A 24131-nucleotide genomic window follows, 5' to 3' on the forward strand; every position below is an offset into this window, starting at 1 on the left:
GAGAGAGAATCCCAACGAGGCTCCACATGGTCAGTGTGCAGTCTGATGCAGGGCTCAAACTCATGAACCGTGAGATCATGACCTGAGCTGAAACCGAGAGTCAGCTGCTTAGCTGACTGAGCCCCCCGGGCGCCCCTAAACTGTTTGTTGAGGAATGCAAATTAGAGTCATGGAGGGCATTCATCATTACTAATAGCAGACTGAAAACTTAAGAGTTTTACATACTCTTACTACAGCTACATACCTCTGTATTACACTGTCTTAAGCTACTGTGCTTTTATAATTATTTTCTTTTTATCATTGCTTTCTCTTAACACGTTCTCTGTGTTAGTGGTTCTCAAACTTCGCTATGCTTTGGAATACCTGGGTGGTGTTTGCTGGGCCCCACCCCAGAGTTTCTGATTTTTAGGTCTGATGTGGCACACAGGATTCTTTCTTTTTCCTTTTTTTCTTTTTTTTTAACATTTATTTATTTTTGAGAGAGAGAGAGGGAGAGAGAGCACAAGCGGGGGAAGGGCAGAGAGAGAAGACACAGAATTCGAAGCAGGCTCCAGGCTCTGAGCTGTCAGCACAGAGCCGGACGCGGGACTCGAACCCACAAACCGCGAGATCATGACCTGAGCCAAAGTCGGACGCCCAACCGACTGAGCCACCCAGGCGCCCCGAGGATTCTTCACTTCTGATAAGCCCCCAGCACTGATGCTTGCTGGTCCAGGGAACTCATCTGACAACCTCCGCCCAATGTGGCTAATCTCTTATCTTGTATCTCCCCTAAGCTAACATTTTTGGAACCTGGGGAAAAAACAGGTGGTTTCTAGAGAAATCCTATACCTGCTTACATTAAACTAGTAATGTTAACTTTCATGTAATTCCAAGAATCTCTGACCTGCGTGTGGCCCCACGCTTCTGCAAGAAAACGCATGGACGCACTGGCTTCACCATAGGCATTTTCTTCTATTCTCAGAGGACGTTTGTTTTTAGACTGCCGTGTCCTGCATAGTCGAGATTGCTGGAGTAACGGAGCACATTTCTTCTAATGTGAAATGTTTTTGATTAAGAGAATGAGTCACTCAGGTAATTGAATCCAGAACATATATTTAGAATAAAATGATAAATGAGCTCAAACATAACCCAAGCTGATCTTCATTATCCAGTGACGTACTAACAAAATGAACCGATGAGAACCAGAATATCACAGAAACAGGCCCTGCACAGAAACAGGCTCATAGCACTATGAGCCACATCCCTGGAAGGGTGCAGGGGCCAGCCCAGCCGAGCCCCGGGTTGCTGCTGTGGCGGTCAGGCTAGAAGCTTGTGACAGCTGTTGGGCACGTGCCTGACACCGGCAGCCCATCCACAACAGCCACATGGGTCCTTGTGTCCAAAGCGTATTTTAAATTCTTTTTCCAAATGTCAGCATTGTGATCTTGGTTTATGATTTTACCGATCCCGGTAATTTGTTAGATTTCTGTTTTACCCAAGCTTCGTGTGTTTTTCCTTGTGCATTAGTTTCCTGTTGCTGTGGTCGTGAATTACCACAAACGTGGTGGCTTAAGACAACACAGATGTTTGCCGCTACAGTCCCGGAGTCAGGAGTCTGATGTTCAGGTGTTGGCAAGGCTGCGTGCCTTGGGCCGCCCTCCCTCCGGGAGAACTCCTTTCCCTGCACGTTGAGCTTCCAGAGGCTGCCTGCATGTGTGAGCTTGTGGCCCTTGCCTCCAGCCTCAAAGCCGGCAGTGGTGGCTTCCTCTGATCTCTCCCCGATTCTGACCCTGCCACGTCTGCCTTCTTCTTTCCCTTATGAGGACCCTTGTGGTTCCACCGGGCCCATCCCGATAATCCAGGATGATCTCTCCATCTTAACTCCCTTAACTTAACCACATCTACCAAGACCCTTTTGCCATGGGAGGTAACATTCACAGGGATGAGAAGGTGAACATTCTTGAGGGGCCATTATACAGCCTACCTTGCATTTCTAATGCCTTACCTCTTTTTATACAGTGGGGCTGGGCAAAATACATAGGTGTCTTCAAACTAGTAGCTTTGACACTTCACATTTTAATTGGTGTTTTTATTTTAGTATTTCAGCTTGGAAAATCACCTTGAAAATACCAGGTATAAACAGTGACCATAACAATTGACAACCTACTGGGTGCATCTTGTTGTCGAGGGTAGAAAATGGGCCCATTCGTATTGGAGCCCAACTCTGTCTAATATACAAGACCCCTTTTTGTAGAGAGCATTTCGAGGTGGCACCGTTACGCTTTGGAGCTGTGGTCTGACCTGAAGCTTTGATGTTCTTTATATAGTGAGCAGGTATAAAATCAATAGATTTTGAGAGCTTGTCACTAATAATTGGTTTCAACAGACAACATACTTATTATTTTACCCATAAAGATACTCTGTAACTCTGTTAATTATGTGAAATAGACATTGATTTAGATCAAAGTTTCTGATGTTTCCCATTCATTCCTTTGCTTTTAATTCCATATCACCAAGGTGCATTATTTGTTATTTCTAAATTTACAGTATTCCAGTCAAAGTCAACGTGATTCAAATTGTGACTTTTGAATACACCATGTTGGTTGTTTTTTATTCAAGTGGTTGGACGGTAAAGAAATCGAGCGTTCAGAAAGGATTCAGGCCTTGCAGAACTTTCCAGTCATTGAACAACAAATCAGAGAGCAAGAGGAAGCTTACTGCCTCAAACGGGCCAAAGACAAGGAAGAGGCTCAGAGGAAACTTCGAGAAGAGGATGAAAATGAGGCCAAGGAGAGAAGTCACTCAGTCTTCGAGGGACAGAGGTACACAGACATCAGTGCCACTCTGTGCGCAAATTACGAGGGTTTACTTTCTACTTAACTTCAGTTAAAAGCAGCTTTTCTCTTCTCAAAGTGTTCACAGTATCATATTTCAGGTGATAGATTTGGAGAATCAATTGTGATGTGACTTTGGGGGGAAGAGTATGAACACCTCATTGTTTGTGACAATTCTCTGAGGCTTTCCTTCCTTCCCAAATTTCCTTTGCATCTAAAATTATCCTCAGACAAATCTCTATAAGATGCACAGGAAAGATGAGTTAACGGGTATTTCAGAAAAGTTAAATGTAAATCACATTATTATAAATCAAATAATTTTGATTGCATCATAAAATATTCTGTTTTGTGAATTATATAATGAATACATTTTAATGTGATTAATAAGCCTCTAAATTGGTCTTTATTTTTACAAGCCAGAATTTTTCACACTTGTTTATTTTAAGTGAATTACAGCCACAGTCAGTTGATTTGATTCCATATGGTGAAAGCTTTAAATAGTTTGAAAACAGAATCTCTTAATCTTGAGAAAATAATAATTATATTTCAGACATGCATAAATATTTAAAAAAATCAATAGACACAGTAGTTCCACCCAGATTTAATAAATATCAGTAGTTTGCATTTATGCTCTGTATCTTTTTAAAAACGATAAAAAGATACAACATCACTGAGAGTCTATCCCCTTCTTTCCTCTTCAGTGGGTCCGCCATCCTGAAAGTTAAGTGTGTATTTGGTATATGTGCTCCCATCCATATTTTAGATATATTTGTGATATAATTATGCCTCCTTGAACAAGAGTGGCTGTGTGTGTGTGCGTGTGTGTGCGTGTGTGTGCGTTTAGCACAAACAATATCTTTCTACAACTTTGCTTTGTATTCAATGTTATGTTGTTGAGATTTTTGCGTATAAAGACAGGTGGAACTAGTTCATTCATTCTGACTCTGTAATAACATTCCATTGGATGAAAAAATCACAGATTATCCCAGAGGTGATGTTCAAAATATTTAACAGCTAGTGACTCGTTGGCCCTGACCAATCAGATGTGCACCAGCTCTAACAACCTGCATGGCCCTCAGAGCTGGCTCCAGGCTCTGAGCTGTTAGCACAGAGCCCAACGTAGGGCTCCAACTCACAAACTGTGAGATCATTACCTGAGCCGAAGTCGGATGCTTAACCGACTGAGCCACCCAAGCACCCCAGGATAATATGATATTTTAAAACATGGACCAATCGGGGCGCCTGGGTGGCGCAGTCGGTTAAGCGTCCGACTTCAGCCAGGTCACGATCTCGCGGTCCGTGAGTTCGAGCCCCGCGTCAGGCTCTGGGCTGATGGCTCGGAGCCTGGAGCCTGTTTCCGATTCTGTGTCTCCCTCTCTCTCTGCCCCTCCCCCGTTCATGCTCTGTCTCTCTCTGTCCCAAAAATAAAATAAAAAACGTTGAAGAAAAAAAAAAAAAAACATTAAAACATGGACCAATCAAGTTGTTTGTTAAGTAACACCTAATATTTAATTTGTATTCCTAGAATTACCGGTGAGTTTCAGTATCTTAAGTGTCTTCTTATATTTGTATTGGCTGTTCATATACTCTTCAGGCCCTCTGCCTACCTTAAATAAGTTAAGTTTTTTTCTTATTGACTTACAGTTATTTCATATTCTGGATGCAGATTCTTTAGTGTTATGTGCTTTGCAAATATCTTTTTCCAGCCTTTGACTTATCTTTAATTTTAATAAGTGCTTCTGCTTTATAGAATTAAAAAATAGTAATATAGTCAAGCTTGTTTTTGTATTTTTTGGTCTCACTTATGAAATTTTTCATTTAGGAAACGTTTCATTACTCCAGTGTCCTATCTGTGTGTGTGGAATTAAGCTGTCATTTCCCATACGGGTAGCTGATTGTCTGCTCCATTATTAAGGTGCTCTTCTCCTGATCTGTAACACTACCCTTACCATATACCCTTTACACGCGTACTCGTGTGTCCATTTCTGGGCTCCCTGGACTGCTCCGTGGATGTACCTTCATGTGGTTTTAATCTGTCGATTTATGGTAAATCTTGATATTTGGTAGGAGGTATTCCCATGTTTCAGATTTATCTCGGCTGTTCTTAGCTCTTTACTTTTCTGTTAGGAGTTTACAATCTGCTATTCAAATTCCCTAAAAAATCCCTAGTGTAATTTTGATTGAAATTGCGTTCAATTTATATGTTAATTAGGAGAAAGTTGACATCTTCATGACTTTGATTCTTTCCTTGCTGAACTGTGGAATAGCTTTCTCTATTTATTTAGACCTTCTTCTGAGTCCTTCAATAAGGTTCTATAATTTTTCTCTATAAAGGTTTTCTTTTATTAGATTTATCTCTAAGTGTCTTGTATAATGGCATTTTTAAAATACTCTTGTAATTGGTTCTTGCTGTTGGATAAAGAGGCGAATATACTGATATTGTATTAAGCAATCTTGCTGACCTTTTTAAAAAGGTGCCGTAGTGTGTAGATGATCCTGTGTTTTTTCTTTCTTTTTTTTTTTTTAATGTTTATTTATTTTTGAGAGAGACAGAGACTGAATGCAAGTGGGTTAGGGGCAGAGAGAGAGGGAGACACAAAATTCAAAGCAGGCTCCAGGCTCCGAGCTGCCAGCACAGAGCCTGATGCGGGGCTCGAACTCACGAGCTGTGAGTTCATGACCTGAACTGAAGTCAGTCGCTCAACCCACTGAGCCACCCAGGCGCCCCGGATCCCGTCTTTTCTATGTGGAAAAACACTTTTTTTTTTTTTTTTAAATAAATGGCAACTTTTAAAGAATTTCCAATCCTTAGGCTTCTGCTTTGTAATTTTTATGGTGCCTGCTAAGGCCCCAGTAGAGGGCGAAATGGCAGCAGTAAGAGTGAGAATCTGTATCTGGTTCTGACTTTAAAAGGAAGGTTTCCAATTTCTCATCAGTAAGTAACACATTTGCTGTGGGGTCTTGGTAGAGTTAAGTGAATTTCCTTTGATTCCAAGTTGATGAAGAGCTCTTATCATCACAGATGCTGGATCTTATGAAATGCTTTTTTTTTTTTTTGCGTCTATTGTGATAATCATGTTTGTTTATTAATGTGTTGAGTCACATTAATATATTTCCCAATATTAAGCCATCCTTGAATTGTCAGAAGAAACTCACTTTGTCTGTGATATATTTGTAATAAATTTCTGCATTCATTTTTCTAATATTTTATTTATAATATTTAAACCTACGTTCATGAGTTTATGCTGTAATATTCTTTTTTTCACTGCATTTTTCCCAGTGTTTTGTGTCACAGTTATAATAGGCACATAAAATGTGTTGGGGATCATCTACTATTCTTGCTTCATACAAGTTGACAAATGTTGACGGCGGGCTGTTGCTTGCATTGAGTAGAAGCACACGGCTGTGTTGGTTTCTTGCCCTGTTACTTCTCCACAGGACTGACTGGTCCTTCCGTTCCTCCCATGACTGCATTCAGCCTATTTGCACAGACACCCAGACATTCTGGTGGACGGTCATCAAAATAGTGAATCATCCGTTTAGTCAGAAAGGAGTAGGGATCCACTCCCCTTTTAACGCTGCAAGAAGAAATGCCATAAAGATGTAGGGGGCGACTGCAAGAAGGGGAGACAGTCATCTCACCCCTTGACTAGAGGCAACCTGCTTCCAGCCTGGAGACTTGAAATGATGTGATGTGTCCTGGAATAGCCTAGAGCAGGAGTGTCAGGAGAGTGGGCGTCAACAGAATCAACTCACGCCTCACACATCTGTCATGTCGAGGATTTGGGAATACCCCGTGGGCCAAGTACACATGGCAGAAGGAACTGCACTTGGCTCTCTTTGAAAGGATACTGTCCAAGTGAGTAGTGGCAGTGAGGGACTGTGGGGTGGACTGTCAGTGGCCCAAGCTGAGTTGTCATAAATGACCAGCCGGGTAGTATGTTGGTCGCTCTGATAGGGAACAGTGTACTTGGAAGGCCATTGTAATGTCTCTGAGAACCAGTAAATGTGCTCAGAAGACAAAACCGGTAACTGGGCATCGGCCCTAGAAAGGGAGCCAGGTGCCAAGGTGTAAGAGCATCAGTGTCAGATGAGATGTTTGCCTCCTTCTCCCCATCCATTGTCCCAGGCCCAAATTTCTGAAGTCGGGGGGACCTGAAGAAGCCAGCGAGGTGGGATACAGAGGGAAGGAGTAGATGAGCGAAGGGGGGTTGGCATAGCCCGTGCCCCTCTCCCCGTGCACAGCCCAGTCATGAGCTAGGTGAGGGGTGAGGGGTTTGGAGAGGGAGGGCAAGGGCTTCGATTTGGATGTAAGTGAAGTTTTGTTTAAACTGTAGGCCTTTGGGTGGCTCAGTCGGTTGAGCATCAGACTCTTGATTTCAGCTCAGGTCACGATCCCGGAGTGTGGGATGGAACTCCGAGTCGGGCTCTGCGTTGAGTGTGGAGCCTGCTTGGGATTCTCCCTCTCCCTCCCTCTCTCCCTCTCCTCTCTACCCCGCTCACTCTCTCTCTGTCTAAAATAAAATAAATTAAATTGTAGGCCTCTAATACCCGAAAATGAGTGTTAGCGGAGATGGGTCTCTTCTAAAAGAGACCATAGGGCTGTGGGATGTGCTCACGGGTGGGAAGAGAGTTCTGAGAGCACAGATGTGAAGGAAGTGGCTGAAGAGCCCATTGTTTGTTTGTATCCTGATGAGATCAGTCTGTTTTGTCACCTGGCTGCTCACATTTCCATGCATTTTGCCTTCGGAGACTTAAGTTATTTAGCTGATGTTTCTATAGTTTTTCTTAAGTGCAATGATGTTTATGTGTATTATTATCTATTTACATTTTACAAAATAGAAAAGTGAACCCTTTAGTCACTTTCCAGCAAAAAACAATCCTTTTAATTTTTTTTTAATGTTTATTTTTGAGAGAGACAGAGTGTGAGTGGAGGAGAGGGAGAGGGGCAGAACGAGAGGGAGACACAGAATCCGAAGCAGGCTCCAGGCTCTGAGCTGTCAGCACAGAGCCCGGCGTGGGGCTCGAACCCACAAATCGTGAGATCATGACCTGAACCGAAGTCAGACGCTTAACAGACTAAGCCACCCAGGCGCCCCCAAAAACAAATTCTTCTTTTTTTTTTTTTTAACTGGAAATGGAACCAATTATTTCAGTGGTGATTACCTAGGATGTGATAGGATATTATAAATCCCCTTAATAGATTGCCTTTTCAACACCATAGAGAACTGTAGCTATATAGCAAAGTATTCATTTTCAGAAGTTTGCATTATTTTGCTTATTAAACTAGTTACATTTTGTAATATGCAAAAAAATGTAAGCAGATATTATTCTCTGTTCTATTTATATTGTTTAAACCTCATGCTCTAGTACTTTTGGTCTATCCCTTCAAAAAGCATCTTATCTGAAGGTCAACTAAATGAGCCTTTTGTGTTATCTCGTTTCAGTAACAATAACAAAACGTAACATTCAGTGAGCGCTTCCTGTTTGCCATGCTTAGTACTCAAGGCTTCATGTGGATTTTTTCATGCAATGTTATTTCGAAATAGAGTGTATGTTGCAGGGAGAGGTGAGGAACACTGTTCCCCAGTGCTTACTATGTGAACGGTGTCATTTTTGCTCTGCTAGAATAGGATCTCCTGAAAGGACTGTCAAGAAATTGTCTGTCTTGCCTAGGCTTGGATCTCTGGGGCACAGAGGAGATGCTCAAGAAATATTTCTCGAATCCACGTTGAATGACTGTTGAATATCTCACATACCCGTTTGATGTCAGAGACACCATAGAACTCTTTGACAACCCACAAAACATGAATACAAAAAGAGCACACAGCACTGTTCCTATACAAAGCTATGAAATCAGAAGTTGTCCATAAAAGACCATACCTCGAATCTCATATATCCCACTGGAGAATTTTGGAGAGAGAGCATCATTAAAGAACCTGGAACTAATATGATCTAATTTGCCTGTTGGAAAGACTCCTCTGGGAGCAGTGTGGAGGCAGGAATTGAGGAGGCCCAGACTGGAAGTGGGGTGCCTGGGAAGGCCCAGTGGTCTCTGAGTTTGATCATCAGAACCTCTTGCAAGCTGTCATAAAACACAGATTCCTGGGCCCAACCCCACATCTATTGAGTAGACTTTCTGGTGGCAGGTCGAGGCATCTGTGCCCTTCACACGGCTCCGCAGGTGACTCACATCCCACCAGCCTGGGAGCTTCTCATCCGATCACTGCACTATGCCCCGTGTTAGATGATGAGGGCCTGTCCCATTTGGGACAGTACGTTCATCCAGCATGGCTTACGTTGGCTCTCTTTCAGACGTGTTTTGTCACTCAAAGGTACGAAGACAACACAAGAAAAATGTGTAAGAGATTGAAGGGGTGGCATTTGGGATGAAACTCAGACATCCAGTACTGGTCTCACATGCTCTGTGTGTCTTTTGTTCTTTCCTAGCCCGTTTTCAGTAGAGCACAAAGACCATGTCCAAGAAGGACAAGAAGGGGAATACAACCAAAAGAAATTCAAGGACAATGAGGATGACCTGGAATTCTGGAACAAGCCCTCTTTGTTTACTCCTGAATCTAGATTGGAAACACTTAGGCATATGGAAAAACAACGGAAAGACCAAGAAAAATTAAGGTATTCCACAGTGAGGCAATGCCCTGCTATGGACTGTATTTTCTTGATTGCACAGGGTTTACTCCTTCTCTGTGCTCAATCTCTGTTAGCCATCACTTAATTGACTTGGCTTCTAAGTTCAGCTTCCTGTTGAATTGTGTCTACTGACATTTGTTAATATCAAACTGCCTTCCTTAGGATGTCATGAATTATGGCATTTTACGTAGGGTCTTGTTTGGATGTCTTTAATTTTTTTTCTGTTTTTTTTCTCCTTGTTGATACCTTTATTTTATTTTTATTATTATTTTTTTTAAGTTTTTTTTTTTTTTTAATTTTTCTAATGTTTATTTATTCTTGAGACAGAGACAGAATGCGAACAGGGGAGGGGCAGAGAGAGAGGGAGACACAGAATCTGAAACAGGCTCCAGGCTCTGAGCTGTCAGCACAGAGCCCGATGTGGGGCTCGAACCCACGAGCTGTGAGATCATGACCTGAGCCGAAGTCGGATGCTCAACTGACTGAGCCACCCAGGCGCCCCTATTATTATTATTTTTTTAATTTACATCCAAATTAGTTGCATCTAGTGCAACAGTGATTTCAGGAGTAGATTCCTCAGTGCCCCCTACCCATTTAGCCCATCCCCCCTCCCACAACCCCTCCAGCAACCCTCAGTTTGTTCTCCATATTTATGAGTCTCTTCTGTTTTGTCCCCCTCCCTGTTTTCATATTATTTTCGTTTCCCTTCCCTTATGTTCATCTGTTTTGTCTCGTAAAGTCCTCATAGGAGTGAAGTCATATGATTTTTGTCTTTCTCTGACTAATTTCACTTAGCATAATACCCTCCAGTTCCATCCACGTAGTTGCAAATGGCAAGATTTCATTCTTTTTGATTGCCGAGTAATACTCCATTGTATATATACACCACATCTTCTTTATCCATTCATCCATCGATGGACATTTGGGCTCTTTCCATCCTTTGGCTATTGTTGATAGTGCTTCTGGATGTCTTTAATTTTTTTTTTTAACAACTTTCAACGAATCAAGCAGTAGGGATGTCCCGGGTTGGAGATGCTGATTATCATGGCACCGAGGGAAAGGCCACTTTGCGGGACGAATAAGTTCCGTTGTGTCTCATAATTTGCAAAATTAGAAAGCAGTCTTATGAGGCATTGTTTTCCCAGTACAACCGTCTTGGACATTCAACAGCACGCTTTCACTTCTGAAACTGTTTAGATCGAACTTGACGATTTGTCAGAAGCTCGAACGCTTATGCTCTGATTGTCAGGGAAGCTTTTTAAAAGCTCGACTCGGTGTCATTCCATTTCATGTCATCGCTCAAATCTAGTACGTAAAATGTATCACTTACGGAAATGCTTACAATTCATGTGCTTGGGGATGGGATCACTTAGCTCTGAAATACCGTCGTCTGCACGGCAGTTACAGGCGCGAAGCCCAGTGTCTTTCCCTGTGATTGTCACCTGCGAGCAATAAACTGAAAGAGTGAACACAACCATTAGCAATCTCTGCTGCTTTCATACAATTTTATTCAGTAGCTAGATAGGGAGGTACAAAAACGAGAATTGAATTTTATCCAAAATGCTTGTTTGTAAAATTTGGCGGTCTGTATACGGTGAGGCCACCCAGTGCTTTGGGAAGAGCATCAGAAAACATCAGAAAATGTGGGTCCATGTGGCGACTCTGCTGCTTACTCTCTGTGCGATGTTGGCAAATACCCAACTTCTCCTCAGCTCCTTCCTCGTCTGTTAAACAGGGATTCTCTTCCTGCCTTCCCTACTCCACTGTGTGGTTGAGAGAATCACAGGAGCCAATAAATGTAAAGTACTCTGCAGACTTAAGAACCTTCTGCAATGGAAATTCTACATGTTTTTATATAATATGTATTGTATTTCCAACATATGTACACATATACAGCCATGTATATGGAATATATGTCTATATGTATGCGTGCATGAAATGTACAGATAGTACAGTATATCGTATAATACATTGTATTGAGCCTGAAACCAGGAAAAAAAAACTCCTCTCCCTGATAGCCTAAAAAAAAATACAGCTGGGTTGGATAGAAGACCAAGCCACTCTGTGCAAGTGCACAGTGGTGTTCCCAGTCCCATGGGTCCCTGTGATGTTTGCCCCTTCTGGAGGATGCCCCTGGATTGTCCTCGTCATGGAGACTAATGTGGTATGTGGACACATTAACTTACCTGGATCAGGGGAACCAGCTTCAAATGCAGCAAAATGTGAATAAATTTACATTTTCATATACAGTTCACTATCCAAAATCGGGATTAGAAGAATGGAAATCCAAGGCAAAGACTTGCCTACAGTTCTGTCGTCTACACACATTCCTCCATGTGGTTTTGTAGAGCTTGTCCATACAGGCCTTTTTAGGTTTTTATAGATCTTCACTGATGTTTAAATAGCTAGGACTACGCTCTACGCTTTTCATGTTATCTCATGAGTCTTTCCTATCTGCACTGTTTCTTTTCCTCCATCAACATTTCCTACTACTTTTTAGACCAGTGAGGTAAAGAGCAGACACGTGTTTTTAACAACCGCAAAATATTTCATAGCATGAATATAGTTAGGCCACTGACTCCTCCGTTGATGGGTTTTCCTCATAGCTCCAGAGTTTTGCCACTATGAGTAATTCTGTGATAGACATTTGTTTATGTAGAATCTCATGTACTGGTATTTTTATTTCTATAGAGTCGAATCTACTTGGCATTTTAAAAAATAATTTTTTTAAAAGTTCATTTATTTGTTTTGGGAGGGGGGTGGCAGGGAGAGACAGAGAGAGAGAGAGAGAGAGAGAGAGAGAGAGAGAGAGAAAATCCCAAGCAGGCTCTGTGCTGACAGCCACGAAGGGTTCAATCTCATGAACCATGAGACCATGACATGAGCCAAAGTCAACAGTCAGATGCTCAACTGACTGAGCCACCCAGGCACCCCTAAAAATTAAAACTTTAACTAAAGCAGAGGCTGTATCCGCCAATGGAGAATCGACAGTTATCTGGGTAAATCATGCATGAAATAGATGAATTTAAATATTCATGGATATTTCATGAAAAAGAGTGGTTTTTTTCCCCCTTTTGAATTAACTGCCAAATTGTCTAGGTCACATTTTTGCCTTAAAGATATAGATAACGATCATAAAGAAATCTGCCCTGTCAATTCCCAGCATAGGAGTAACAGAATGGACTTCATAACGGTGAATTATTCATGTATTCACAAATGCCTGATCGATTTTTCTTAAACTGTGTCACAAAAATACTCCTTTTACGTTGTTTTTCTCTCTCCCCACTGCCCTTTGCTCCCATCTCAAGTGGAAAGAAGAAGAAAGTGAAACCACCCAGGATTTTGATCACTGAAGATGGAAAAGCGTTGAATGTGAATGACCCCAAGTACGTGAGGCCAAAGAGAGGCTTGAAGAAGTCAAGCGCATGGGGGTGGTCCTGATGATGGTTTCCGTTGCGGGTTTGCTTCGCGGAGAATATATCGCATTCTTCACAAGCTCGAGGAGCCCGATAAGAATGTCATTTTGCGCATAGTTGAGAGTAGAACATCTCTGATGTTTTCGAGTGCATAACGTTATATTTCATTTTCTTGGCGTTCAGAAAATGATCTTGACATATGGGAATCTTAGTTATGTATCCGCGGAAACTTTGGGCCCTATACGCTTTTCTGCCTGAAAATTCCACGTGCATTATTGTTATGTCTATTAACTTGTAAAGTGCCACACGAACAAGCTGGCTGAGAGTATTGGTACCTTTCCTATGTGTCCCTCAACTGGACGCTCTGGGACGCATCTACAAAGCACGTGAGAGCTGAGGAAAGAAACTGATGGCGATCCTTCAGGGACGTTAATGAGAGAGGGAAAATATTCGACCTGGAAATGCTCAAGTGTAATGATGGCCGCCCTATCTGGCTGTCTTAAAATCTAAAACTAGAAAGCAGGCAAAATTTAAAAAACCAAAAAAGGCCATTTATAGCCAAAATACCGGCCAAAAAGCCTTTGGACTAAATCTCGTTGGCTTCATTTCATTGCTCAAAGCCTGTTTCTTTTCAGTACTTCGTTTTCGACACCAGGACCAGGATAAAGAGACCGTCCTGATCATTTCCAGGCGTCGTGTTTTCCATCTGCGTGGCAATCTTACATGCCAGGCGGTATTTCCTTCTCAGAGGTTCAAAGCCTGAGCCTGGGAGACGTAGAGTGGCTTGTCCAAGGCCACGTAGCTCATAGATGGTGTGACTGACCTGCTCGTGCTAACCCAGCTCTAGTGACTTCCGTGATCAAGTTCATATCTACCAGCCCCTCACACACACAGCCCTTCTCTCTCCTGCAGAAATTAACGTAGCCTGAGACACGATACTAAGCATGAGGATATGGCAGTGAAGATGACCAGTGTCTGCATTCACTGAGCTCAGAAATCTAGTGGGAAGATTGTCTCTCAGCCTATAGCAGGGGCTTAAGGGAGACCCTCAGAGCCCTCTGGGCCCCTGGTGAGACCACCTCTCCCCCCACCACACTGCCCACGTTACCTGCCCCTCCTGCTAACCGTATTGAGGGGGGTTCTGTGAAGAACTGAACACCCATCACCTCCTCCTACCACCTTCCATCCTGCCGTCATCGCCCTTCCTTGCCCTCCTGGGCCATCCGTCACCACCAGAAACTTAGTCCCCTGTGGCTCTGTACACCTCATTCTCTTCCCCGCTGCTGACCCCTCCTTCCCTGTCTCTGTGCCCTCTGGAGTATGTGTTGGTCAGCAAAGCCTCGATCCTCAACCTTCTCTCTCAACGTCCCTTTTATCTTCTTTCACTAAGGGAAACTCAGGGTTCTGCTTCCAGGCTGCCCTCCGTATTCTCCCTCGCCACGTACATACACCACGAGGAAAGTTGAACCCGGTAGCCACTCTCAGACCATTTTTCTTCCCTTTCCCTAAAAGTTCCCTGCCCCCTTGGAGCCGGGGCCATCTAGATAATACCACCTCTGTCCTTATTGCGGTCGTGCGCTTAGCCCTGCCCAGCCCTCACGCTCGCCCTCTGCCCCACTCACTGCAGAAGACCATGTTCACCCCCCCCCCCCCCCCCCCCCCCCCCGGACAAGTGTCTCTCTCTCTCTCTCTGCCTCCTCTGCCTCTCCTCCCATCACTGGTCATGTGACTTTGTCCTACTTGTAGACAATCCACCAAAGCCTTGCTTTTTCCCCTGCCCCACTGTCTCACTCCCTGCCATGGTTCCCTCCCTCAGCCAGCCACATAATCCACTCTTATTCTCATATCTGCCATCTTCTATATCTCTTCCGCCTCCAGAATCTTCCCTCGAGTGTCCCACCGGGCACCGCCTCCTGTGCTCCGGGGGAGCGCCCTGCACTCCCAACAATCAGAAGCCCCATTAAGAACAGGAATCTGTTCAGTCTGCTGGTTTTCTGCCTGCCTCCCCCTCCCCTCGTGTTCTTATCTTCTGTCACTCCGCTGTGCTTTTATGGTTCATCTCAGAGATTTCATCCTTGACGTGGATCTTCAAGTCCCTTGTCCCTCTTTCCTTCCCGCGTCCTCTCTCGTAACCTCACCCCTATGTAAATCTACCATGCCATCTGTTGCTGGACTTGCCCTCGTGAGGCTGGAAGAAAACATTCAACTCTACCTGCCGGTCTTACCGTAAATTTACCACCATAGATCTCTAGCGGACTTCCGGCAATCGTATTGTACTTTCTTGGGTAATTCACTCCTCTGATTTCCCGTAGCCTGCTTTCACACTGCTTGCTCCCTTCTTACTTCCATTCTGTGGTCCTGACTGGGACCTTGTTTCTTACTCCATAAACAGAAGCAATCAGAAGTTTTCCCATCCAATTTACCAGTGTCCCTGGACCTGTCCACATACTCTCTTGCCTCCTGCTGCAATGGGTGGACTTCCCCTATAGAGTGACTCTCTCTGCTGGTCGACTGATCCCAAACCTCTTCCTGTAGAGGACTTGCTTCTGCAATGATTCCTTCTCTTCCGGATCACTTCTCTCCCTCCTACCAAATTGCTCTCATCAGTATACGAATGTCATGACATCGTGTATCTTTTTTTTAAGTTTTATTTATTTATTTTGAGAGAGAGAGAGAGACACCATGAGCAGGGGAGTGGGAAGAGAGAGAGAATCCCAAGCAGGCTCCACACCAGCAGCGTCCAGCACGACTTGGGGCTCAAACTCACGAACCATGAGATCATGACCTGAGCCGACACCAAGAGTCAGATGCTTAACCGACTGAGCCACCCAGGTGCCCTGATATTGTCCATCTTAAAAAAAAATAAGAAAGCTCCCTTTCTGTAGTTTCCCTTGCAGCATCAGCCCTATTTCTCTGCCCCTCTTTATAGCTGCTGTTCCTCGTGGAGATGCCCGGACTCGGTCACCAGTTCCCTACTTCGCTTTCCTTCTTAAAACCATGTCTGCATATCCTGTCACATAAAACTTTTGTAGTTACATCATTTCTATATGTTCACATCAGCTCTCTGTTCTCTGTTCAGCTCACATCTATGTTTTCTGTTTACATCATCTCTGTGTTCTGTGTTCACATCATCCCCATGTTCCGTGGTCATATCATCTCCGTGTTCCGTGGTCACATCATGTCCATGTTCCATGGCACATCATCTCCATGTTCTGTGTTCTCATCATCTCTGTGTTCCATGGTCACATCATTTTTGTGTTCCGTGGTCACATTATCCCTATGTTCAGTCACATCATTTAAAATCTCAGGCCCTATGTACTTGACCCAGCAAATTTGACCAAACCGATCATCATCTTCCTTAAAGCAATTTCTTCCCTTTGCTTCAGATTCTTTGACCTTATTACCTGCTCGTCTTCATAGGCTTTGCCAGATTCTCTTTGTGATGTACCTAAGTGGTGGCCAACTCCTCAGCTGCCTTCTTGTTTCACGTTGACTCTGTGACGCTCTCACCAAATTCCATGGCTTTAAACACCATCTGTACATTACAACCAGATCCAACCTCTTCCCTGAACTCAAGGCTTGGATGTTTAATGAGCTATTTGTCCTCGCCATGGGATTATAAGATAGGTATTATAGACTTACCATGACAGAAACAGAAGTCCTAATTTCTATCCCCACGATCACTTTCCGTCTCGTTCCCCAGCGTTCTCCAACTCAGTAGCAAGCATCCACCTTGGATTCATCCTTGACTCTTCTCTCGTTCATGTTATCAGTGACCTTATAATTTCTTCCTTCAATATCACCTGAATCCACGGCTTCTCACTAACGCCATCCCCCCGCCACCTTAGAACGTGTCGTCTGCCTCTTGCCCGGAGAGTTGCAGTAGCTTGCTAAGTAGTCTTTGCAGTTCATGACTGGGTCTCCCATAGTCTCTTCCATCCAACTGGAGGAAGAAGAAGAGAGGGAGAAAAGGACACATGCGCCCTCTCTTTAAGGAAATTCCTGGAGAGTGCCATATAATGCTCTCCTTCAGGGAACTAAATCATAACTATATCCAGCTGCGGGGGGTGCAGGAAAGTGTCACCTTTATTCTGCACGGCCATGTTCCTAGTTAAAATCAGCGGTCCTATTACTGTGGGGAAAGGGGAAGCGGACCGTGAGGGAATGAATAGCAATCTCTACCGTAGAAAACCTCTCTGAAATTACCTTTCAAATCATCTGCGAAGAGAGAGTTCAAGTTGGCTGGCTGGACAATTGGGGCATGAGCAATCAAGGCAGAGGGACCGGCACATAAGAAAGCTCCTGAGAGGAGATCACAAAGGGATGGGTCATTTGAGCAACTGAAGGAGTCCCGCATGGCCGGGTCATTGAAAGCACCAAAAGGGACGGCCCCACACAGACATCTTGCTGATGGCCAAATTGTTCCAAACGATTTAGCATACATCCTTTAATATTGTTTTACTATATACTTTACAGAATGATATGACAAGTGAAATGCTCAAAATAAATCAGCCAAATAATTCTGAATGGTATGTTGACACTATGGAAGTTATACCTCAGACCGAGCCGTACGGTATAGTTGAAAGATGTAGGGCTTTGAAATCCTGCCTCTCCAGGCTCACATGGCCGCCTTCCCAGCTGTGTCAACCTCTCTGAACCTCTGTTTCTTCGTCTGTATGGAGGTGATAGATCATGGGCAGGGTCTCAGCATTTTCCAAGGTGGTGCAAAGGTCAACAATGAAAGGAGAAAAAAAAAAAGATGGCAAGGAGAAAGAAGGAAGACAGGACGATTTAAAACTGAAGGGATAGAACGCTGGGTGAGGGAGGCAGATATGACATTTTCTTCCCCATAAGCAATCCCAGCGTTTTAGTTTTGCTTCTAACAAACTTGAATGAAATCGAAAAGAAAGCTTTAACCACCAGATGTCTCTATCTCTGCACCAATGCTACTTTTTTTGTATGTAGTTTGCCTTAGGATTCTCACATTTCAACAAGGTAAATAAATAATGTATGCGTGTGTTGTAGGTTTCCGTTGAGAGTTTTAAATAACACCTCCCAGAATAAGTTTGTCGTCGGGGATTAGTATATACTTATTATCAAGTTTACTTTTGATAAGGGGTGGGATACCTGGACAGTATTGCTAAAGACGTCATCTTTTTTTTTTCTTCCCCCCAACGGATTGATTGTTCCTTAGACTTGACTTCTCCTTGAAAGATGATGAAAAACGTAACCAGATCATCCTGGACCTTGCTGTCTATAGGTAAAGTCATTTTATTATGGGTTTACTTAATGGCTTCTCTGGTGTCATTCTCAGTGCCATCTCTTGAGTCCTGAAGTATTTTGTAATGGAATTTGGTTTGCCAAACGAAGAAGTTTTGTTTTGTTTTTTAAGCCCGAGAACTTACCGTAATTTTAAAAAGCATGAAAATGAAAACAAAGGCAGAGGTAAATAAACCCCTAATCCCAGGGCTACGAACTTTGGACTTTCTGTTTGGAAGGCAGAGTTTAGTTATTTACTTTTAACCTTTTTTAAATTTAATTTAAATTTTAATTTTTAAAAATGTTTATTTACTTTTGAGAGAGAGAGAGAGACAGAGCATGAGCAGGGGAGGGGCAGAGGTAGAAAGAGACACAGAATCAGAAGCAGGTGACAGGCTCTGAGCTGTCAGCACAGAGCCCGACATAGGGCTCGAACTCTCGAGCTGTGAGATCTTGCCCTGAGCCAAAGTCAGAGGCTTAACCAACTGAGCCACTTTTAATTTTTTAAATCCTGTTTGTGAGGGAGGGCGCATGAACCGGGGGAAGGGGCAGAGAGACAGGAGAGAGAGAATCCCAGGCAGGCTCTTCGCCCAGCCCATGACTTTGAGATCACCACCTGAGCTGAAACCAAGACTCTAAAGCTCAACCGACTGAGCCACCCTGGCCCTGCCGCTCAGGCCTAGTTTACATAATTGTCAGAGCTTTGCTGTTTCCTAACGCTGATACCACGGGCCCCTCGGCTTTCCCTACTGCCGCTGTCCTTTTATATTCCTCCTTGTTTTTTCCAAATCACTCTGATGTGACAGTAAGCACCAGGCGGCGGGTGGTGGCCCCCCGCCTTCCAGTCCCCTCTTAGAGACCCAGGGGTACACCCCGCAGATTTTTTTTTTTTTTTTTTTTTACCTCCAGCAGATACTTTTTCCCCTGGCTGCGTCCCTGCCTCATTTCTTTAGGATTGTAGGTTTCGGCTCACTGTCCTTCATGCGTCTGACTTCAGGGTCCACGTATAGGGTCTTTCCACTTCTCCAGCCTTTTCAAGACACACTGGTGCCTCGGGACTTTGCACCCACGCATCCCTCTGCCTGCACCGCCATCACCCTGGGTGCCCATGTGGCTGGCTGCCTCACTTCCTACGGGCCTCTGGTCACATGTCACTTCATTACGGAGGCCCCTGTGCCCCGCTATCCGATGTAAAACAGTGCCTACCCCTACCCCAGCACTTCCTCCCACCTCTTCGCGCTTTCTGATTTCTACCTGACAAACTGTTAATTTACTTGCATTTTTTTAAATGTGCGGTCAAGGCAGGAACTTTGTTCGGCCCTCCTTATGTCTCCAGCACCCACAAGGTGTGAGTGCAGGAATGAATGAACGCCTGAGTGAGTGAATGAATGAATACTGGTAATGGGAGCCAGTGAACATTCACATGCATGCATTTTAATACAGTCCTCTCTCTTTCTAAGGCCCGTTTTGTGGGCTCTATCTCATCTGATCTTCCAGTAACCCAGTGAAGGAAGAGGGATTGTTATCCTGAAATTTATCCAAAAGGGAGTAAATTTCCAGAGATCGAGTCTTGTCAAAGTAACTACAGTAATCAGAGGGGCCAGGACATGTACTCACAGCCCGACGTCCCACTTTGTTTACTTGTGGTAAAATACACATAACTTAAAATTCGCCATTTCAGCCATTTCAAGTGTCCGATTCGGAGGCACTCGGTAACTTCACGATGCCGTGCGGCCTTACCACCGCTGAGCCCCAGGACAACCTCATCACCGCAGAACGGAAGCGCATGGCCACTAAGTGGTCATTTCACAGGGAAGTGAGAAACGTACCCTGTGCCCTGGCCCCCGCGAACCTGCGCTCTGTCTCTATAGATTTGCCAATTCTCGATACTTCGTATAAACGGAATCACTTGTGGTCTTGTGTCCTTTCACGTAGCGTAACGTCTTCGGGGCTCATCTGTGTTGTAGCGGGTATTAGAATTCCCTTCCTCTTTGCGGCCGAGTAATACTCCATTGTCCGCATGGACCACATTTCTGTTCACCCACTCACCGGTTGATGCCATTTGGGTTGTTTCCACCTTCGGCTCTGGTGAGGAAGGGCTAGTCCTTCGTGTGTTCCTTCCTTCTCATGACAAGGTGCCCCATCTCACCTCCTGTTAATTCTCCTGCCCACGCACCGCCAGTCCATCTGCCTTTAAAGAGCGCCCAGCTCTTCTCCTGATTTTGTGTCCTCTGACCCTGCAGCAACCCGAGCTCCCTTTCTGTTGTGTTTCATTAAACACTCTCATTCATCCTTTTAGTTCTTTCCATTTTTTGGTCATATTCCTGGAGTTTAATGAATGTGTACCCCTTTCTCTTTGTAGCTCTCTTGGCCTCTTCATGTTCAATCCCCGAACGAAGACTTTCCTCATGCCCCTGTCGTGCACTTTTTCAAGGAGTGGTGCGACTTCTGTCTAGGTAGTAAAATCCCTCCCTCCCCTTCCCACGATTCTGTCTGAACTGATGACACTAACACTCCTTGTGATCTTCGTTGGCGCATGGACGTATGTCTGAAAGTTAAATTCATTCATTCGTTCGTTCATTCGTTCGTTCATGTGCTCGTTCATTCGTTCGTTCATATATTCTTTCTGTCTCTATCCAGAAATATCAGTAGAACACCTCCTATGTACCGGGCAAGGGAGGCTGTCACTTGCACATTCCAAAGACAAGTCTCTGCTGTCCTAGAGCTTACGGCCCCATGGGGGAGCCAGAAGTAAACAGGCAGGCGTCTAATAAGTCAGGGTGCTGCACAAGAAGGGCCAGAGTCCGGGGGTGGCGCCCGGGGGTCCTGCAGTCCGGTGGTCCGTGTATAGGGGATGCTCAGGGAAGCTGCTGGACTGAGCACTGACGATTGCGGGATGAGAAGTGGTGGGCTTTGCAGAGGACCAGCAGAAGGCGGTCTTGGGCAGAGGCGAACAGCACGCGAGGACCTCGTAGGGAGGGGCAGATGAACGCTTGAGGAGGCCCCACGCGTGAACGAGAAGATGTGATCCTTTAGCGTGGTAGATATTCAACGAGGTTCGGGGAGACCTTGCCCAGCCTTGGTATTGTTGAGAGAATTTTTATTTTTACTATTACAAGCATGATGCTTTGTCAACGCCAGCTCCGGGCTAGGCGCCATGCCTGGGTCTTGACTGCGATCTTAGGGGGCGGGGCACTTCCCATCCTTATTTTCCAGGTGAGGAAACAGGCGGGGAGGGGTTAAGGAATGTCGTCCAAGGTAACAGAGGAAGAGGGGGTGGGGTCAATTCCTCACCGTCAGTGTGACCCAGGCCTGTGCCTGCGGCCCTGGTGTTCTCCTTAATGTTTGTGATTTCTGAATCCTCGCTGCATTCGCTAAAGTTCACAATCAGTATTTTTCTAATGATTACTTATCTTTGAGAGACAGAGCGTGAGCAGGGGAGGGGCAGGGAGAGAGAGAGAGAGAGGGAGACAGAAGATCCACGCTTACAGCAACAAGCTCGACGTGGGGCTTGAACTCACAAACCGTGAGCTCTTGACCTGAGCCCGAGTCAGACATCCGACCGACTGAGCCACCGAGGCGCCCAACACAATATTTTTAAATGTCCAATTATACGTATAATCGTTTGTCTACACAAGCGAGATGAAGCCTAAATCTTTGATTTGTTCATAAAGCCAAGGAGAACTATTACCAGCCGATCCTGGGGTCCCTGCCATAGATGGAAGGCTTTGCTTAATCAGCAGGAGGTAGCTTGGCAGGGAGAAGCAAAGCCAGTCTTGCGGGGGTGGGGGGGTGGCATTGTGGCAGCTGCAGAACAGCTGTGGGGACAGAGAGCAGCTAAGGAAGAGGGAGTGGGGATCTGCAGGCCCCACGCGTAGTAGGCTCAACATCCCTGGCTATTCATGTCAGTCTTAAGGGCTTAAAATAAAATATTCATGAAAGAACCTGGCAAGCTGTTTTTGTTTTTTGTTTTTTGGTTGTTTTTTTTCTTTGCAAACCTCTGGTGTTTTCAGGCCGCAGATATTTTTAGGTGAGGGGCAATCAATGCCAAGTGTACTTGTGGCTCTAAAAATGAAATTGCTGATATATTGAATTTCCTTTGGTTTAGGGATTAATGTAAGACAAACTTCTTAAGACCTGTTCAGCATGGAAATTGTAAACCTCTCTTTCATTTAACACAGTTCTTTAAAAATTTTTTTTTTTACATTTATTTATTTTTGAGAGACAGGGAGAGACAGAGCACAAGTGGGGGGCGGGGGGCAGAGAGAGAAGGAGACACAGAATCAGAAGCAGGCTCCAGGCTCTGAGCTGTCAGCACAGAGCCCGATGCGGGGCTCGAACCCACAAACCGTGAGATCATGACCTGAACTGAAGTCGGACGCCCAACCGACTGAGCCACCCAGGCACCCCTAACACTGTTCTTTAAATGTTAGTTTTTATTTGCACTTCTTTAAGCTTAATGTTTGTGAAAATTCTAAGATTTGACATGTTTGATTTTGAAGGTATATGGACACCTCTTTAATCGATGTAGATGTGCAACCAACTTACGTACGGGTCATGGTCAAAGGGAAGGTAAGTATAATGCAGTCGACTGTTAACAATTTCAAAAGCTAAGTCTGCAACTCAGCTAGGTTGCCTCAAAAATTGTTAGAGCAATATGAAAATAGGAAAAAAGAAGCCCAATCAGAGAGCTGCTGTTTAGACACATGATTTTTAAACGTTTTTAACAATTTTTCTTGATATTTATTTAGTTTAGAGAGAGAGACTGAGCACGAGCAGGGGACGGGCATAGAGAGAGGGAGACACAGAATCCGAAGCAGGCTCTGGTCTCCGAGCTGTCCGCACAGAGCCTGATGTGGGGCTCGAACCCACAAACCATGAAATTATGACCTGAGCCGAAGTCGGATGCTTAACCAACTGAGCCACCCGGCGCCCCTGGACACATGATATCATACAATGGGAATGGTATACAATGGGAATGGTTGTTGACCAGCCACGGTTTAGCTCCATAAAATTAATATTTTTAACTTATTTCTGTTGTGTTAGTACTGTTCCAAAGCTGAGTAGATGGTTATATATGTGGTAGCCTATGCTTGAGATTATATTTAAATTATGTACCCGCTTTAAATTGTCAATGATTTCATTCACAGCAATTGTAATTTTATAATTTTTGAAATAGTATTTTTGGCTGATTATGAGCATTCACAGGAGTCCTATAAAGACTTTAAAATGGAAATACATTGATAGTTCATGACAAGGAGTTTTATCCTTTATTATTAGTCATGTTAACATAAACGGACCAATGACTATTTTGCTGTTTGTCATCGATGACTGTTCTTTAGACCATCCATTAAAACAGGTCAAACAGTTCCTGCACATCAAGCGTAGCCCGGACATGGGTTCTTTTTTTCCTAAGTCTAAGCACGTTGTTTTTAAAATGGCACGGTGGATCTTGAATTTGTAATGAAAATGCCTCTTGAAGTAACCCTCTCTCGTAATATGCAAACTTCCTGTTTGTCGTCAGCCATTTCAGCTTGTTCTTCCTGCCGAAGTGAAGCCGGACAGCAGCTCTGCTAAGCGATCTCAGACGACAGGGCATCTGGTGATCTGCATGCCCAAGGTAAGCCATGTCACTTGTCACTTGGATCGATTTCCAGCCTGGGCGCGTCGGCTCCTGAAGGAACTTGACCTATCAAAGCTAATGATGGCTACTTTTGGTTGAGGGAACCAGAAGATCCACTCACCCCAGCTAAGGCAGGAGAACCAGGACGTGTGAGAACAGAGCTGAGACTGGGGCACAGTTGGGACCCGGGGGCGGGGGGCGGGGGGGGCCTCACCCCGTCACCACTCGGCCAGTTGTTCTCGCCTCTGCAGCCCCCTCCCACCTCTGCAGCCAGAGCGGCGGTGGGGGTTGTTGTGTGTGAGTCCCCTCGTCCTTCCAAGTGGGACAGGTATCACGAGCACATCTATTACATGGCGATCAGTACTT

General features: G+C 44.5%; 1 protein-coding gene across 2 annotated transcripts in view; it reads left to right on the top strand.

Moving 5' to 3' along the window:
* Positions 1-24131, top strand: part of DNAAF11 (dynein axonemal assembly factor 11) — a 76753-nt gene that overhangs the window by 23000 nt on the left and 29622 nt on the right. Inside the window, exons 5-10 of one of the 2 annotated variants that reach the window (XM_049632886.1) lie at positions 2602-2804; positions 9267-9452; positions 12776-12853; positions 18078-18143; positions 22645-22714; positions 23667-23762. In XM_049632886.1, the coding sequence (XP_049488843.1) occupies positions 2602-2804; positions 9267-9452; positions 12776-12853; positions 18078-18143; positions 22645-22714; positions 23667-23762 (699 nt within the window). The remainder of the gene's footprint in view (positions 1-2601; positions 2805-9266; positions 9453-12775; positions 12854-18077; positions 18144-22644; positions 22715-23666; positions 23763-24131) is intronic. The other variant, XM_049632887.1, reaches the window with a different exon arrangement.

Source organism: Panthera uncia, chromosome F2 (assembly GCF_023721935.1).
Source record: "Panthera uncia isolate 11264 chromosome F2, Puncia_PCG_1.0, whole genome shotgun sequence".
Classification (NCBI taxonomy): Eukaryota; Metazoa; Chordata; class Mammalia; order Carnivora; family Felidae; genus Panthera; species Panthera uncia.